The sequence below is a fragment of the Eptatretus burgeri genome, chromosome 10 (assembly GCF_056783735.1).
Source record: "Eptatretus burgeri isolate ZD-2024b chromosome 10, Ebu_testis_v1, whole genome shotgun sequence".
Lineage (NCBI taxonomy): Eukaryota > Metazoa > Chordata > Myxini > Myxiniformes > Myxinidae > Eptatretus > Eptatretus burgeri.
The window spans coordinates 38,128,354-38,146,102 of record NC_140970.1 but is presented as its reverse complement, the minus strand read 5'-3'; the positions used below and the strand labels follow the sequence as shown (position 1 = coordinate 38,146,102).

Sequence of the window (17,749 nt, the reverse complement as noted above, 5' to 3'; positions counted from 1 at the left end):
AGCAGCGCCACAATTAAGGGGACGACAGAATAATTCTAAGAGGTGACGGAGATGCAGATAATAAAAGAGACAAAGGAAGAAACTAATGAACGCGAGGGGACGATGGAAAAATTCACGGAGACACAAAGGGAGACGCAGGAGACAAAGGACGCGGGAGGTAGAACAGGAAAATGTGAACGAAGTACGGGGAAACGAAGATAAAGAGCACACACACATAAAGTTAGGGAGGGACAATGGGGTTAAATTTGTGGAATGTCTCATGACCCGGTTTGCCACCTGGAATGCCACGGTGTGTATTGGGGATTAGGAAGGTCATTGTTGCCGCAATCGTGCAATCGGCCCAGCAGGATTCTGGTACCCTCCCCTCGGGGTACGACTCGGTTATGGCCCGGATCGCGCAGATCCTGCCGAGGGTAAATTTCCCCAGTAGTTTGGACGACGTGGGTATTTAGGTATATTGAAATTGGCAATTGACCCTATCCCACGTGGTCGACCTATTGGCGATCTTCGGTCTGAGAAGGAACCGTGACCTTTCGGATTTATCTGAAAGGTACAACCTAAATTACGGGTGTTCGGTGGAGCTGACTCTACTGCTCTCCCTAGCGCTCGTGCTCACCACTGAGACCCAGCACCACAACAATATTTCTTAACATGAAATTAAAATAAATTTCTCGAGTGATCAAGGCAGCGGTCTGTTGCGTATATACTCTCCAGTTTCAATATTTTGTCGGATTGAAAAAATTGTAATAATTCCCGGATGTTTGGATTAATTAGAAGCAACGTTTAATCTTTTTTTCCCCTGAAGAGCATTTCATTGTTTCAGGGTGGAACAGACAGACAGACAGACAGACAGCATTAACCTATTATTAGCAAATTGCCATGCCCGCAAGGGATTCTAAATGGAGTCGGGATGAAGGGGGCAAAAATGCAAATGCAGTCTTCTGTCATCGAGGTTGTAAGCTGTGAGTAACATTTCACATTTATTACCACATCTGATGCAATTCAAATGCTCTGATGGTGGCACGGTGCTCCATTTGAAACTGTTTGTTCGATAGATGTAGCTTTTTGATGCCGAGGATTCATAATTAAAATTTGTATTCGAGTCAAAGCCAGTGACCAATTGCAAATTAATAGCAACAGGATATATATATATATATACATACAGATTATGACTGAAATAAGCAAAATGCATTGTAAGACTGACTGTATTGACATAAAGATGCTTGGTTATAGTCTCAGAACAGACAAACAATTCATCTATACTAATAAAGGGCAGTGTGGTGTATGTGTATGTGTATGTGTATGTGTATATGTGTATATGTGTATATGTGTGTATGTGTGTATGTGTGTATGTGTGTATGTGTATGTATGTGTATGTATGTGTATGTGTGTATGTGTGTATGTGTGTATGTGTGTATGTGTGTATGTGTGTATGTGTGTATGTGTGTATGTGTGTATGTGTGTATGTGTGTGTATGTGTATGTGTGTATGTGTGTATGTGTGTATGTGTGTATGTGTGTATGTGTGTGTGTGTGTGTGTCCTCCATAACTCCAAAACTATAAAACCGAGCAGCCTGAAACTTTGCATGCATACTGAGAAAACTCCAGGGAAGTGTAAGAGTGAAAATTGAGTGTTTAGGTTAATTAAAACTCCCCTTTTTAAGATAATTAACGGCCTTATTTAATTACATCCTTCATCAGGCGATCCTCGGCCACCTCGCTCTCTGGGGTCTTCAAGCATTTCCTGGGTAACCTCGCTGGGGTCTGAAGCCGCCATGTTTTTTTGGCCTGCTCAACCATCCCTTGACTTGGAACAGGCCGCAACAATTTCTTAACGATCAAGTTTTTTTCTGCACTTTCCTCACTCATGTTATCGAATGCCTGTTCATCATAGCGACAAATCGCTGGGTATATTGCAGTGCTTATAAACGCCAGGATACGCCAGTATTCATGGCTTTCTTTAATTTGCTTATTTGAATAACTGAGAGAATCTCTTAAACTAAGGATTATTACAAAATGTAAGCTCCAGATTTGAAAGTATCAGCAGTTCCGACTCCAAAAAGTGTTGATTTGTCCAATTTGGACATTGCATGGGCGTTTCCGGGTACATAGTTGTATTGACGGCAATTGGTAATCGCTTGCCAAGCCAGGCGTTCTGTTGGAGTGCTTGCTTGAGTGCTGACGCCACTTCCCGAGCTGTACAGTACAGTTCGCATCCTGATCGGGATGTGCAGGCGACAGTTACTACAAGGTAGAGGTACGTATACAGCACACACAGACGTGGTACATATGGGTAGATTTGGAACTGTACAGACTCTCCGCAGGTGTGTGGACATGTCATGCCTGTTACAGGTGCCATGGTGGCAAAGTTTCATCCCATATCTTATGGAGGTTCCATCAGGATTTCCTTTGTCCTCACGCCTGTTTCTAGAGCATTTGGTTATTGGATTTGATTTCCAAAGGTGATATGTTTCTCTTTGTGAGTTTCAAAGCAAAATATATTTGATAACGCAAGATTTCTGAGCCTTTTTGCCATATTAATGCGTTTTCTCAGTTACCCAGCCAATTTTTTTTTCCACCCGTCACACACAGCTGTATATTAAGAATAATGTTGTGAACATCTCCCTGAAACATCTTTATAAATATGATGTTGTTTATCGGTGAAAGCTACTCATGGTTTCTGGATTGTATACAGTAGGTACTGCAGTCGGTAAACACACTGACTCCAACCTGACGATTCCTGAAAAATTGCCGATAATCGGCCAAGCGTGTGTGTGTGTGTGTGTGTGTGTGTGTGTGTGTGTGTGTGTGTGTGTGTGTGTGTGTGTGTGTGTGTGTGTGTGTGTGTGTGTGTGTGTGTGTGTGTGTGTGTTTTGTTCACAAAGCATAACATCTTCTCTCTGATAACTCTCATATTCTCTCTGTCTGTGTATCTGTCTGTCTGTCTGTCTGTCTCTGGACATATCCGGATGGTCGTAATGTCTGGACAGTGGTTATCTCCATATATGTCTGGACGGTGGTTATGTCCAGGCAGGGTTTGTCTCCAGACGTGTCCGGATGGGAGTTTGTCTACGGACATATCCAGGCGGTGTTTGTTTCCGAACATATCCAGGCAGTGTTTATGTCTGGACGGGAATTTGTGTCCGGATGCGTATCTCTATTTGTGTCTGGACGGTGGTTATGTCGGGGCGAGGTTTGTCTCTGGACGTGTCCGGATGGGAGTTTGTCTCCGACCGCATCCGGGCGGTATTTATAGTATGACTGGGAGAAAATGGATTTCAGACGTTATTTTGTTTCTAACTTCACTGTTATTCTATGCAGAATCATTTTGATGAGACAGTATGAATCATAACCGACGCTCCACCACATGTCTGCCTTCTCTTCCTCTCACCTATCACTACCTTTGCTCCCACCTCGCCTTCCTCACTCTTCCCCCCCCTTCCCCTTCCTCACTCTTCCCCCCTTCCCCTTCCTCACTCTTCCCCCCTTCCCCTTCCTCACTCTTCCCCCCTTCCCCTTCCTCACTCTCCCCCCTATCGCTTCACACTCCCTCCACCCCTCTCTCACCCCCCCTCTCCCCCTCCCATCTCAATGTTCCCGTCAGTGAAACGACTGGTGGTATTTGCTAGTAACAACTAAAAAAAAACTTCAATGGGAAAGAAGAGCCATTTATGCATACACAGATACCTTTGTAGGCTCCCAGGACAGCTTAGGAAGATGCACACTCACCTCTGAGCTGTCTAACCTAGGTTCAAACATCACTTTGGTGCTTCACAAGCAGGGCGAGTCATGTGTGTGCCATTGCATCTGCCAGCATTAGTTGGTGGACATTAAATATCCTAAGAGCAAGTGAGTTATCGCCAAAATACTGGCCAAATTCCAAATTCCAAATTCCTGCCATGACTAACTGCTAGAAAAGCAATGGCAAACCACCCAGCATAACCTGTGCTAAGAGCCTGCTTCAACAGCACCAACGGTGTTTAGAGTAAGGTACACATCCATTATCATCATCATCATCATCATCATCAGTTACACTTGTATTTCATCCAGACTAATTTGGATGATTTGTCAGATCAACATTTTTAAGGAACCATTTATTGATAAGTATATAAAAATTGCAGAATTTTTGAGCCCCTTCCTCCACCTGTACTTCTATTGATATATTCATTCGTGTCTGTCTGTCTGTCTGTCTGTCTCTCTCTGTCTCTCTCTGTCTCTCTCTGTCTCTCTCTCTCTCACATCAGGCATGCCAGAAGCATTTCAGAATTTAGGGAGGAGGGGGGGGGGCTAGTAAAAATTAAATATACCATCAGAGATGGGGAATCCTCCCACCATTGAAAAATAATTGAAATCAGATAAGCGGTTTTCCATTTATTACAAAAAAACTTTTTTTTCAAGATGGCCACCCCAGTCGGCCATCTTGGATCCGGCCACGCCCAAAATCAATAGGGTTCTTCCTTTTCAGGTGGTACATGTGTGACCTAAATTTCAAATCGATATGGCGAACAACAGTTTATGAGTTATCGCACTCACAGCTATAAATGTTGACGCCCAGACGGACGGACAGCCGGACGGACGACCCGGGTGATAACAATACCCCCCTTCTGCCACGCGGCGGGGGATAAAAATGATAATAGCATTTTTAATCACAAAAGGATGTATTTTCCCTGTGATAAGGGTGCTCCCCCAACTTGCCCTCGTGAAAAAAATGCCCACTATTCACCATGAAAAGGTTACTCATTCTATTATATCCAAGCAAATACCACCCGTCGCTTCCCTGATGGGAATACTAAAGGGGGGGAGGAAAAGAGGGGGGGAGAGGGAGGAGGGTGGGGGAGAGGGAGGAGGGGTGGGGGAGAGGGAGAGAAGGGTGGGGGAGCGAGAGGAGGGGTGGGGGAAAGGAAGGGGGAGAGAGAGGAAGGGTGGGGGAGAGAGAGGAGGGGTGGGGAAGGGAAGTTAGACATGCGGTGGAGCGTTAATTAGTGCCCTGACGCGTCCAGAGACAGAGACACAGAGAGAGACAGAGACACAGAGAGAGACAGAGACACAGAGAGAGACAGAGACACAGAGAGAGACAGAGACACAGAGAGAGAGAGACAGAGACACACAGACAGAGAGAGGATGCTGTGCTGTATTGGGAAGTGGTAGAGTAAGGATGGGACAGAGAGAGAGAGATAGAGATATAGAGATATAGAGATATAGAGATATAGAGATATAGAGATATAGAGATATAGAGATATAGAGATATAGAGATATAGAGATATAGAGAGAGAGAGAGAGAGAGAGAGAGAGAGAGAGAGAGAGAGAGAGAGAGAGAGAGAGAGAGAGAGAGAGAGAGAGAGAGAGAGAGAGAGAGAGAGAGAGAGAGAGAGAGAGAGAGAGAGAGATGTACTTTATGAACAACACACACATGATATTGGCAGCAACCAAAAAACCTTGAGCAGCTTTCAATGAAAAACAAATTTGCAATCATATAGAGTATAGAGATATGTTCACAAACATTAATCTGTATAAACAGCTGCATGTGATGGGCAGAAAAAAAATTGGCTCGGTAATTTAGAAAACACGTTAATATGGCAAACGGCTCAGAAATCAGGTGTTATTTCACGAAGAACTCGCACAGGGCGACTGAGCATGAAGCACTCGCACAGGGCGACGGAGCACGAAGCACTCGCACAGGGCGACGGAGCACTCGCACAGGGCGACGGAGCACAAACCACGAACACAGGGCGACGGAGCACAAACCACGAACACAGGGCGACGGAGCACTAACCACTCGCACAGGCATGAACCATGAAACACTCGCTCAGGGAGACGGAGCACGAAACACAAAACACTCGCTCAGGGAGACGGAGCACGAAACACAAAACACTCGCTCAGGGCGACGGAGCACGAAACACAAAACACTCGCTCAGTGCGACGGAGCACGAAACACTCGCTCAGTGCGACGGAGCACGAAACACTCGCTCAGTGCGACGGAGCACGAAACACTCGCTCAGTGCGACGGAGCACGAAACACTCGCTCAGTGCGACGGAGCACGAAACACTCGCTCAGTGCGACGGAGCACGAAACACTCGCTCAGTGCGACGGAGCACGAAACACTCGCTCAGTGCGACGGAGCACGAAACACTCGCTCAGTGCGACGGAGCACGAAACACTCGCTCAGTGCGACGGAGCACGAAACACTCGCTCAGTGCGACGGAGCACGAAACACTCGCTCAGTGCGACGGAGCACGAAACACTCGCTCAGTGCGACGGAGCACGAAACACTCGCTCAGTGCGACGGAGCACGAAACACTCGCTCAGTGCGACGGAGCACGAAACACTCGCTCAGTGCGACGGAGCACGAAACACTCGCTCAGTGCGACGGAGCACGAAACACTCGCTCAGTGCGACGGAGCACGAAACACTCGCTCAGTGCGACGGAGCACGAAACACTCGCTCAGTGCGACGGAGCACGAAACACTCGCTCAGTGCGACGGAGCACGAAACACTCGCTCAGTGCGACGGAGCACGAAACACTCGCTCAGTGCGACGGAGCACGAAACACTCGCTCAGTGCGACGGAGCACGAAACACTCGCTCAGTGCGACGGAGCACGAAACACTCGCTCAGTGCGACGGAGCACGAAACACTCGCTCAGTGCGACGGAGCACGAAACACTCGCTCAGTGCGACGGAGCACGAAACACTCGCTCAGTGCGACGGAGCACGAAACACTCGCTCAGTGCGACGGAGCACGAAACACTCGCTCAGTGCGACGGAGCACGAAACACTCGCTCAGTGCGACGGAGCACGAAACACTCGCTCAGTGCGACGGAGCACGAAACACTCGCTCAGTGCGACGGAGCACGAAACACTCGCTCAGTGCGACGGAGCACGAAACACTCGCTCAGTGCGACGGAGCACGAAACACTCGCTCAGTGCGACGGAGCACGAAACACTCGCTCAGGCAGACGGAGCACGAAACACTCGCTCAGAGCGATGGAGCACGAAACACTCGCTCAGGCAGACAGAGCACAAAACGTGAAACACTCGCTCAGGGAGACGGAGCACGAAACACAAAACACTCGCTCAGGGAGACGGAGCACGAAACACGAAACACTCTCTCAGGGAGACGGAGCACGAAACACGAAACACTCTCTCAGGGAGACGGAGCACGAAACACAAAACACTCGCTCAGGGCGACGGAGCACGAAACACGAAACGCTCGCTCAGTGCGACGGAGCACGAAACACTCGCTCAGTGCGACGGAGCACGAAACACTTGCTCAGTGCGACGGAGCACAAAACACTCGCTCAGGGAGACGGAGCACGAAACACAAAACACTCGCTCAGGGCGACGGAGCACGAAACACAAAACACTCGCTCAGGGAGATGGAGCACGAAACACGAAACGCTCGCTCAGTGCGACGGAGCACGAAACACTCGCTCAGTGCGACGGAGCACGAAACACTTGCTCAGTGCGACGGAGCACAAAACACTCGCTCAGGGAGACGGAGCACGAAACACCAAACGCTCGCTCAGTGCGACGGAGCACGAAACATTCGCTCAGTGCGACGGAGCACGAAACGCTCGCTCAGTGCGACGGAGCACGAAACGCTCGCTCAGTGCGACGGAGCACGAAACACTCGCTCAGGGCGATGGAGCACGAAACACTCGCCCTGAATGACGTGGTGGACAAAAGCGTCTGCAGTGAGTGAACGATTAGCTCAGAAGGTCGTAGCGTGGTACTGCTATCAACTGTAAGGCATTCTGTGAGTGGCTTTAGCACTCATGCAAGCACTCCAATTAAATCGTTGATAAGGAACGGTTGGCCAGGCTGTCACTGCACATCATATAGGATCCCTTTAATATTAAATGCGGTCTTTACCGCACACACAGCAGTTAATGAAATAAAATGAATTTGTTCAAATTATGACTTTATCCGCAAAACAGTTGCAGCTTAATGCAGAATAAAGTTGTTACTAAACTTCAATGGAGACATCGCAAAGTTCAATCGTCAATTAAATAAACATTGCAGATAATCCGCCATCCTGCCTGTTCATCTGTACACGTCACATGGTACATCGGTTCGAAGTCTGCACAAACGTAACTCTTTTTTAAAACGTCCGTTTTTACCAAATATGCTTTGATTCCCAATAGAGCATCTCGCGAAACCTCCAAGAATATGGACACAAATCTGGCAGACGCTATGGATAAGCAGTCCCTCTGTGGGACAGAACGTGAGGTCTCGCAGTGAATGCATTAAATCATATAGCTCAATTAATCCAGTTAATTTTGGCACATTCCCAAATTTTTTGTTCACTCAATATAATTCTCCAAACAGTAGAAAAAGGGAAGTTTAATGCTTTGGAAATTTCACATTTTCTTGAGTATCTATGAAGAAGAAGGGAACATTGTCTTGCTTGCTTAAAGTAAATAGTTATATCAGCTTAGTTGTAAGACTCGTTATTTCTTTGAATTATCAGATTTCACAACAGATTTCGACACTTATTTAATCCAGACAATATCCGATCCTCAAATCCAGAATATTATTTCGATGATATACTTTAATTAGTCCGTGAGAGTAGATCGTGGACAATCGTCTCGTATAATGCATGAAATCGCTCCAAACTCCTAATTTGAAAAGTATACTACTTAAAAACATGATGTATACAGTAATTCCTAGCTATAATGATGAACAGGCATTTGATGATATGAATGAGGAAAGAGAAGAAAAACAATTCGTGAAGAAATCGTTGCCACCTGTTCCAAGTCAAGGGATGGTTGAGCAGGCCAAAAAAACATGGCGGCTTCAGACCCCAGCGAGGTTACGAAGGAAATGCCTCAAGACCCCAGAGAGTTAGGTTGCTGAGGATCGCCTGATGAAGGACATAATTAAATAAGGCTGTTAATTATCTTCAAAAGGAGTGTTTTAATTAACCCAAACACCAAATTTTCACTCTTGCACTTCCATCGAGTTTTCTTAGTATGCATGCAAAGTTTCAGGCTGCTTGGTTTTATGGTTTTGGAGTTATGGAGGACACACACACACACACACACACACACACACACACACACACACACACACACACACACACACACACACACACACACACACACACACACACACACACACACACACACACACACACACACACACACACACACACAAACGAGTATAGATAAAACTGGAGAGTTCATAGAACACCTTACCCTGTGCTATTGTAATAAACAAGGACGTGGGCTGGGTCTGTGAGCAGCAAATTTGGTTGGTCATGATGATGTAAAATGCTGTAATATTTTTGTTCAAGTACTGCGAAACGGAAGGTTTTTGAAAGTGACAAAAAGGTAATTTGTGTTCTTGAACGTTCAAATATATAATTCAATTGAAATAAAATACAGATTTTAAATGTTGTAGAAATGTTTTTTTTTTTAAGTTTACCGCCATTGATGCAGTCTTCCACACCACTTTATTTAACATATGACATTATTCTTCATGCCTGTTTGTTTCCTTTATGACGTCCGTAGAAACAGTAAGTTTCCTGTTTGGAACGATTTTCAATTTTGTTAGATGCCAGACATGCAGACAGACGAAGAAAATTATCTTACTCTGCTCTGCGCATGTGCGATCGGGACAAATTCAGATCCAAAGTGCTGCTAAATTATAGGTTCCTTTTCCGATTCAAATTCAAAATATAACATTCAATTGAAATGAAGTTGTTCCTCGATCATAAACTAAGCCTGCTGTTGGCTTTACGGTTCAGGTGGCTGGTTTAAGATCTTCGGGTCTTGTGTTCAAGCCCCCTGTTATGCTGTTGAAATAACACCAGGTGGGTTGACTCAGCCTGTCATCCTTCCGAGGTTAGCAAAATGAGTACCAGCTTACTGGAGTAATAAGCCGTTGGAGTGTCCTGCGTCGGAGTGACAATCCGTCCGGGATTGTATTCCTTAGCCAATGAAACTGCCTAGGCAACCCAATGTGTCTCACAGCGTGAAAAGTATGGTTATTTTTGGTCATAAACTGACGTTTGTAGACAAAGACAGACAGAGACAGAAGTGAGCCAATTGCTTAAACCCGTCTTTCATTTCACATGCACGGGTTTGCCGATCTGGGTCATGAGGGGCTTCTCGGACCTGCTTCCCAGCCTTTGACCCTGAAGCCAACAAGCCATAGACAACAACGCAGCATGATGGGTTGCGAAGCAACCGACGCCATCCAAGATGATTAACTTGTGTCCAATTCCCGCATTCCTTATCGACAAAGTAATCCTCCAGATAAGGAATCGTGTTCTCAATGCCTCACTACTACCCTTCATGAATGGCCAAACGATACTGGAAGTTGGACGTTGGGTAATCACTGACCATAACGAAACTGGGGGCAGAACTCCCATCCACTATTTACACACTGGTGTCTAACCAATGGAGAAAAAGATGATCGGACAGTTTGTAAACAGTTTATGAAAGCCAAATCGAGACGTATTTACAGGGATAAACAGGTATTTACAAAGCAAAAACAATGTCACAAAGAAAGATCTTACCCTTAAGCACACAAGCCCCTGAGTCGGTCAACTTAACACGACTCTATGCACATAGGCGACTCAGCCATTCCAGGGAAATGAGATAAGGCAGAAGTATAGACAGAAAGAGATGAAGAAGGCAGGGCGACCCCTCTCTCACCCGACGTAAGCCTGCGAGCTTATGTTGATCCCAACATGAAAGAGTAGAGGGGAGAAAGAAGAGGGGGTGAGGATGTGCGCCATGTGGAGATAAGTGGATGTGAATGCTTGTGATGTGACAGAGGAAATCGTGAATGTGTGTCAGTAACCCAGGCCTGAATGGGTCGAGGGTGCAATTGTTGAATGCAATCATGTGTTCCGAGTGAACAAATTATAAATAGGGACAAGATAAAGAGAGTGTGAATCAGTGTGTCTGACGGCGCATCCAGGGAAAAACTCCATGGCTCGTCAGCTCTTGCTCCACACCACCAGCAAGTTCGTTTTCACAGCGGCCTGCTCTCGAGGGGTCAGCTTGTCTCTCGGATGTTCCCTGGATGCTAACCATCCCAGGTCATGGAATTCTCCAGCCCTACAAAGCCCATGATAGAGGGATGGTCCAGGGACTAGCAGCTATTCGTGCAGCTTTTTGGTTGGTGCACTCTTGTTGCCATGTGCTTCTCATTGGTCGAGCCCATGGTCCTGTAGCAGGGTCGACGGCCAATTCCACCCATTTGCAGTGCTTTGTTCAGATGCTTCTCGCCGTTGAGGAAGTTTGCATCCTTGGTCCGCCCCACTTTATGCCGATGGCTGTTGCATTTGTAATATGGGTTTTGTAAAATGTAATGTTGTGCATTGCAAAGAGCTGCAGAGAGAGAAGAGAGAAGAGAGAAGAGAGAAGAGAGAAGAGAGAAGAGAGAAGAGAGAAGAGAGAAGAGAGAAGAGAGAAGAGAGAAGAGAGAAGAGAGAAGAGAGAAGAGAGAAGAGAGAAGAGAGAAGAGAGAAGAGAGGAGAGAGGAGAGAGGAGAGAGGAGAGAGGAGAGAGGAGAGAGGAGAGAGGAGAGAGGAGAGAGGAGAGAGGAGAGAGGAGAGAGGAGAGAGGAGAGAGGAGAGAGGAGAGAGGAGAGAGGAGAGAGGAGAGAGAGAAAAACTTGCTGCACAGAGAGTGTATTTCCCTGTCCACTGATGTGAGGGGAAAGGTAATCGAACGAAACAAAATACTGTGACGTCCACGGGACTTAAACAGTCCCGCCAACGCAGAATGAGCCGAAACGATGGAGGCGGTTTATTTTTTATAACCCAAAGATGGCGGTTTTAATCGCTCTACCGCAAACGGGACGAGGAAGGTGGCACGAGTCGCTTTTCACTGAGTTAATAACATTTATTTCTCCAACCAGAAATAATAAGACTCGGCAAGAGGAGGGATCCGGGGCGATTTGACGGGATGGTGGTGTGGGCTCGGGCGTGGGGAAAACACAAACAATTCCAATGGATATACAAATCTCAAACCCTCTAAGGCGCCAGGTACACACACACACACACACACACACACACACACACACACACACACACACACACAAACACACACACACACACACACACACACACACACACACACACACACACACACACACACACAAAACGTAGCTGGTCCTGGTGGTCAGGCTGGCCCGTGGTGTAGACGCAACAGTCCCTGGATTGGCGTCGGACGAGCTGGCGTTGTGCTCGTCAGGGGCAGGAGACACCATGGTGCTGTCAACCTCCTGGTGTCGGCGCAAATCCGCTCACAGCCGCCAGGGAGCCAGTTCTGGCGCCAAGTTGCGAGCAGGGGAGGGAGGCAGGTCCGCCTGCCGTTCGACCCCGTACTCCGAACCAGCAGAACCCCAGAGCCAACCGAGGTGAGGCACGAGGCACATCAAGGCCATGAGACACGATGAATCCAGGATCGAATCAGCGCAACAAAACAGCACGCTCCCAGCACAACAGCCTCCACCAAAACGGTTTTTCTTTATCGATCTTCTTCCTCCCACCCCTTTTCCCCGAACAGAACCTTTTTATCCTCGAGTCCTCGTCACTTCCAATCGAGCCGTTTTATTGGCCCTCCGCCGTCGCCTTCCGCCAATCGTGATCACGGGGCGGAGCCATCCGCAGCACTGTCTTGTGACGTCACGGCAAGCCTCCAGGGAATAGTAACAGGGTTTACGCAGACACACTTACCCTATCCCGTCTCCCTATCTAATTACGTGACAATTATCATTTCCCCCTTGAAGAAATGGACATTTACTAGACAACTTATCACCACTGAATTGCTACTTATTAGATCGAGATCCTGGTAAACTCGAACAGCATGGCATACCTAATTAAACATCCTAATTACCCTTTGAATGCATACCCCCCCTCAGACGTAACAATACTATGGATATCTCTAATCTCTCGGGTTCCCTTATGTGTTGGATGTGACTCCCCAGAGTATTCCAAAACCGTAACAATACTTTACTTTGTATAAAGAGAGCCTTTCTTCACTCGAGTTACTTCTTTTTCAGGGCACTTCCAACCACCACTTTCTCCCCATTTTTCTATTTTTTAATTTAAACCACAATCAAGGATGTGCAGCATGACCATCAAGAAGCGAAGCACTGCACACACTACCTCATTCGCATATTTCTGCCAAAACCTCATTCAAATCGCACACCAGAACTCATCCGCTATACCACTTTGAACCACCACTGCAACCTCACTGCAACATAAATAATTACGATTCCACTCTGATAAAATCATACATGAAGATTTATTTCTGATTCACTTTATAAAGCGTTGTACAAGGCTCACATTCCATCGCTCACTCGCATTCCAACACTTGCTCGTCAGATTCACGACTATTCAACCATGCCACCTCAACCACAGTTTAACTACCACAAACTACAATTACCTCCACACCACAAAACCAACAACCATCGTCTCGTGTTGCCCTCACACAATCCACTTCAGCCTCAACCATAACTCTTCCACCGCAGCACCGTTCCAAGTGCTCTTCAACCACAACATCGCTCCAACCACCATCTCAACCACTCGCCTGTGATTGATGACAGAAACCACTATTGCGCCTGCTCAGGACACCACCCTGCCCACGACCAACCAAGTTCATTGCCGTATAGTGCAGGTTTGCGCTAACATCTCTTTCGTTCCTCCCTGCTGACAGCAACCATTGCGTTGCCCGGGGAACCATCCGCGACCCTCCAGGACGCTTGCCTCACGTTAAGTTGGGAGCTCGGCCCGATGGCCCATCTCGAGGATGAATGAGGGCATTTCCAGACCGATGGCTTCACAGAGTGGGTGACGTCATGTCACAGGCAAAATCTGGGCCAATGGGCATGGCACACTCGGAACAGGAGGATTGGTTGCCATACGGCACGGTCACACCCGCTGAGGACACCAATCTCCACCCCACTCAGTGTATAAAATAGCAAGCCATCCGGGGCAAACTGTCTGTCTGTGAACAGGATATTTCAAAAAGTTGGGGACTGATTCGGACGAAATCTGGTGAAGAGGTTGGGTGTGTGGCAAGGAGGAAATGATTAGATTTTGGTAAAGATCCAGATCCGGATTGGGATACTATAATTTTTAAGTGATTCTTCACCATTGAGAGATGGGGCCAAAAATGATACGAGTATAGCACGATATCTCAAAAAAGTTACAGAATTATTCGGACGAAACTTGGTGGACACGTTTGATGTGCGATAAGGACGAACTGATTAGATTTTGGTGAATATCTGAATCCAGATCCGGATTCGAGAATTAAATGTTTTTTTTTTAAGTGATTCTTCGCCATTGAGAGATCGGGCCAAAATGATATACAGTGATATTTCAAAACGTTGTGGACGAGTTATGACAAAACTATGTGGAAGAGTTGGTAAAGTAACAAGAACAAGCGGATTCTCTTTTGGTTGAGGTACGGATCCAGATATGGCCCACAGTGGTGCGCGCTCTTCCGAGTGCCATTCTCGTGTAGGAACATGCATTTCTAACAGGCTGGGGTACATGTATTAGTTTGATGATATTTTTTTTATGAACATTGGTGTTCAGGCTGAAGTACTTATGCTGATGTTTGGAGGTTTTGGTTCAAATATAACCTTGTTTTAATGGTTGGATTTTTCTTTTTAAACAAAAATGCATTTCTTAACAGAGAAACATCAGCTTTATATCATACAAGATGACCCATGAACCCGTTGGGTTCCTGTTGTGACAGTGGTTGATAAAAAAAATCATTAAAAAAAACCATAGCTCCAGCGAACTATACCGCTGAGGTTGTTTGCATTGATCAAATTCTCCTCTAAGAGTACTTGACTGAATCGGAATTGATTTTTTAATAATTTTTTTTGTTGCCCGATTTGAACGAAACTTGATACTGCAGACCACAGGAGAATTGTGAGTAAGGTGGCCCTAAATTTTTTGCGCTATCCTGTATCGTTTTGGCTGTATTTCGGGAACATACATACATACATACAAGATGAGAGTTTTAGTAATATAAAGATAGATGACCAAGCATTTTGGCCTTTCAAGATGGCAACCTATCACCATCTAGTGTTGTTCCTCCAGCCTACTTGTGATCATTTATATTCCTGATAACCCTGCCATCTTCTGTACGTGCAGCTTTATATTTGCACACTTATCTTGTTATTTTGTATTCCTTGTCCACCAGCCTGTTCTCCTCTGTCTCATTGTCAGCACAGTGACCTTCACCCTTTGTCACCCAACTCTTCTACGATCCTTGAATTTTGCATTTACAACATTCCCAAAACAACTCCTCGACATAGTGATACTTTTGTGATGTTTTTTTTTCAATTTTGGAAAGGGCATTTGGAAAAGCTCAAATAGCGAAACAGTGAAGCTTACAGGCTTATCTCTAAGAGGAGAAAAATTAGTTCTGCAACACAAAAAGTGCCCACAACTTAAAATAAATTACTTATGCAACCTTGAGAGCCTGTAAGACAAAGTCAGATCAGGTTCAAAAAGCTTGCTATGAACAGGCTAATATGGGAATTTGTGTCCTTGAAAACAAGAGACAACTGAGATTCATGAAAAAGCAGAAAATGAATGGATTCAACCCTGAGCAGTTAGACAAGGACAAAGAGCAAACGGGCTCATCAGGATGATCCATTGAAAGTAACAGCGTGACATGAAGCAATATGACCTGCTTGAGGCACCAGCTCACTGTAACTTGGTGTTCTGAATATCAGCAGGAATACCTGATTGCACTGTACCTTGTTATCTTCATCAGTAATGTAGGACATCGTCTCTTTCAGTCGAGAGGTCGTGCTGTGCGTGAGTGCACCGACCACTGCCATCAGGGTGTTGAAGTTGCAAAGATGAAGAAGATTCTGGAACACAATGACATCATATTTTATACAAATGTCATGGTTATAATTTTTATAAAGCAAATTTAATATGAATGTTGTGAATATTTGATATGAATGCAATATTTTAAATGGTATACCCAAGCAAATTTAAATTCCTCAACATTAGTAGTGAGGTGTAGAATACATCCTGATAGTTTTGATTTTATACCTTTGCGACGTAGATGAATTTGGAGAAAATATTTGCACGTTGCTGTGCATTTGGCTTGCTCAGCACCATCAGCTGAACCCATTGAGTCACACCGTTGAACAAAGCAATAGACCGCTCCATCGTTGGATTGTCTACCACCTTCCCATGCACCACATAGCTTTTGTAGTCTGAAAACTGCAAAAGGTGCAACCAAACAATAAGGAATACATTCTGTTCATTCTCAGACCGCAGAGAACCTTACAAACCATATTTTCCCAATTGAAAAAGTAAGACCAAGGTCAAGCAGAAATAATTTGGCCTCAAAATTCCTGAATGATATCTCAGCCCCTTTCTCCACCATAACCTCAGCAAATTCTTCAAGAGAAATGCTGAAATGGTTTGAAAATTCCTGCAACAAGAATTGTGTAAAAGCACAGTTATGAACCACAAAGAGCATGTGGTCAATATTAAGGATAAATGAAAACAGGGTTCAGAGATTTTATATTTATACATGTTATTACTCCATAAAGCATTTCTTCCATGTAAATGATGATACGAGTGGTTTTGTTTCTTGCTTTTTAAGCACATTACAGGCTATTCCTGGAACGCAATTACTTTATTGATACGTTTTCAGATGCATAGCATGAGAAATAACACTTTTTTTGCCCAAAAGGCATCAATTCGTTTTATTACAAAGTGGAGCGTTCATAGAACACCTTACCCCATGCAGTCTTGAGGAAAAAAAAGGACATGGGAAGGGTCTTTTAAACTCTTGCTTTGCCTTTTCAAGCACAATCTTTATTTCCCAAGAGCCGCAATTTTGTATGAACCTCGAGCAGCACATTCGATTGGTTGAGATGGTGTAATATTTTCTCCAATACAGCACTATCAAACTGCAGGTTATTGGAAGTGCCATGAAGGTGATTTGTGTTCTGCAGTGTTCAAGTCTATAATTCAATTGAAATTAAGTGAAGGTTTTAAAAGCTGTAGAAAACAAGTTCGAATTGCGAACATACCCCGTGGGAGTTCAATCGTACAACTCTCCGGTGAGCGATAGCACAGACGACAGATCGTTTTGAAATTTGGCAAGATTTTCATCGCATCAGAAAAAGAAACCAGAACACCTCACAAGAGTGAGGCGAGTTTCATATCATCAATTGCGACTTAATTTTGTGTTGGACATCACCCAGCGTATTTAATTTTTTATGGCAATTTTTTTTTTTAAACGGGCTGAGAGGGCCATTTGTCAGCCCAAAGGGCCATAATCTCACTTTGGGCTCAGTTAATGCCTGCAGAGTGACCTCAAGAATATACCAGTCAAATTTGGTCCGGTTTCTTTCAGGAATAACCGAGAATTAGCAATTTTAAGAAAATGGGACAAAATGGGCCGTTCCTCGTCCCGAAATCGCACTTTGGGCTCAGTTAATGCCTGCGCATATGTGTCTAGTATATGCCTGTCAATTTTCATCGAATTATGTTCACGAATAATGGCGAAATAGACGTTCAAGTGAACTGTACACAAGAAAAGAGAGAACGCGAGCGGCGCTTCGACTCCGTAGGGTGGAAGACCCCACAAGGTAAAAAACAAAACTTTTTCAGAAGTTTCCCTCCGTTGATCAGTCTTTTCCACAACCTTATTGAACACGTGAAATTAGTTTTTCATGTCTGTAGTTTGTGTCCTTTATGACGTCCCTCAAAAACAGTAAGTTTACAGTTTGGAATGATTTTC

At 45.3% G+C, this 17,749-nt stretch overlaps 1 protein-coding gene across 5 annotated transcripts in view; it reads right to left on the bottom strand.

Moving 5' to 3' along the window:
- LOC147018344 (ras guanyl-releasing protein 3-like) overlaps positions 1-17,749 on the bottom strand; it is an 88,557-nt gene that overhangs the window by 37,615 nt on the left and 33,193 nt on the right. For all 5 annotated transcript variants that reach the window (XM_085897915.1, XM_085897914.1, XM_085897918.1 and 2 more), the window contains 2 exons: positions 16,042-16,215; positions 15,738-15,854 (listed from right to left, as the gene is read on the bottom strand). In XM_085897915.1, the coding sequence (XP_085754041.1) occupies positions 15,738-15,854; positions 16,042-16,215 (291 nt within the window). The remainder of the gene's footprint in view (positions 1-15,737; positions 15,855-16,041; positions 16,216-17,749) is intronic.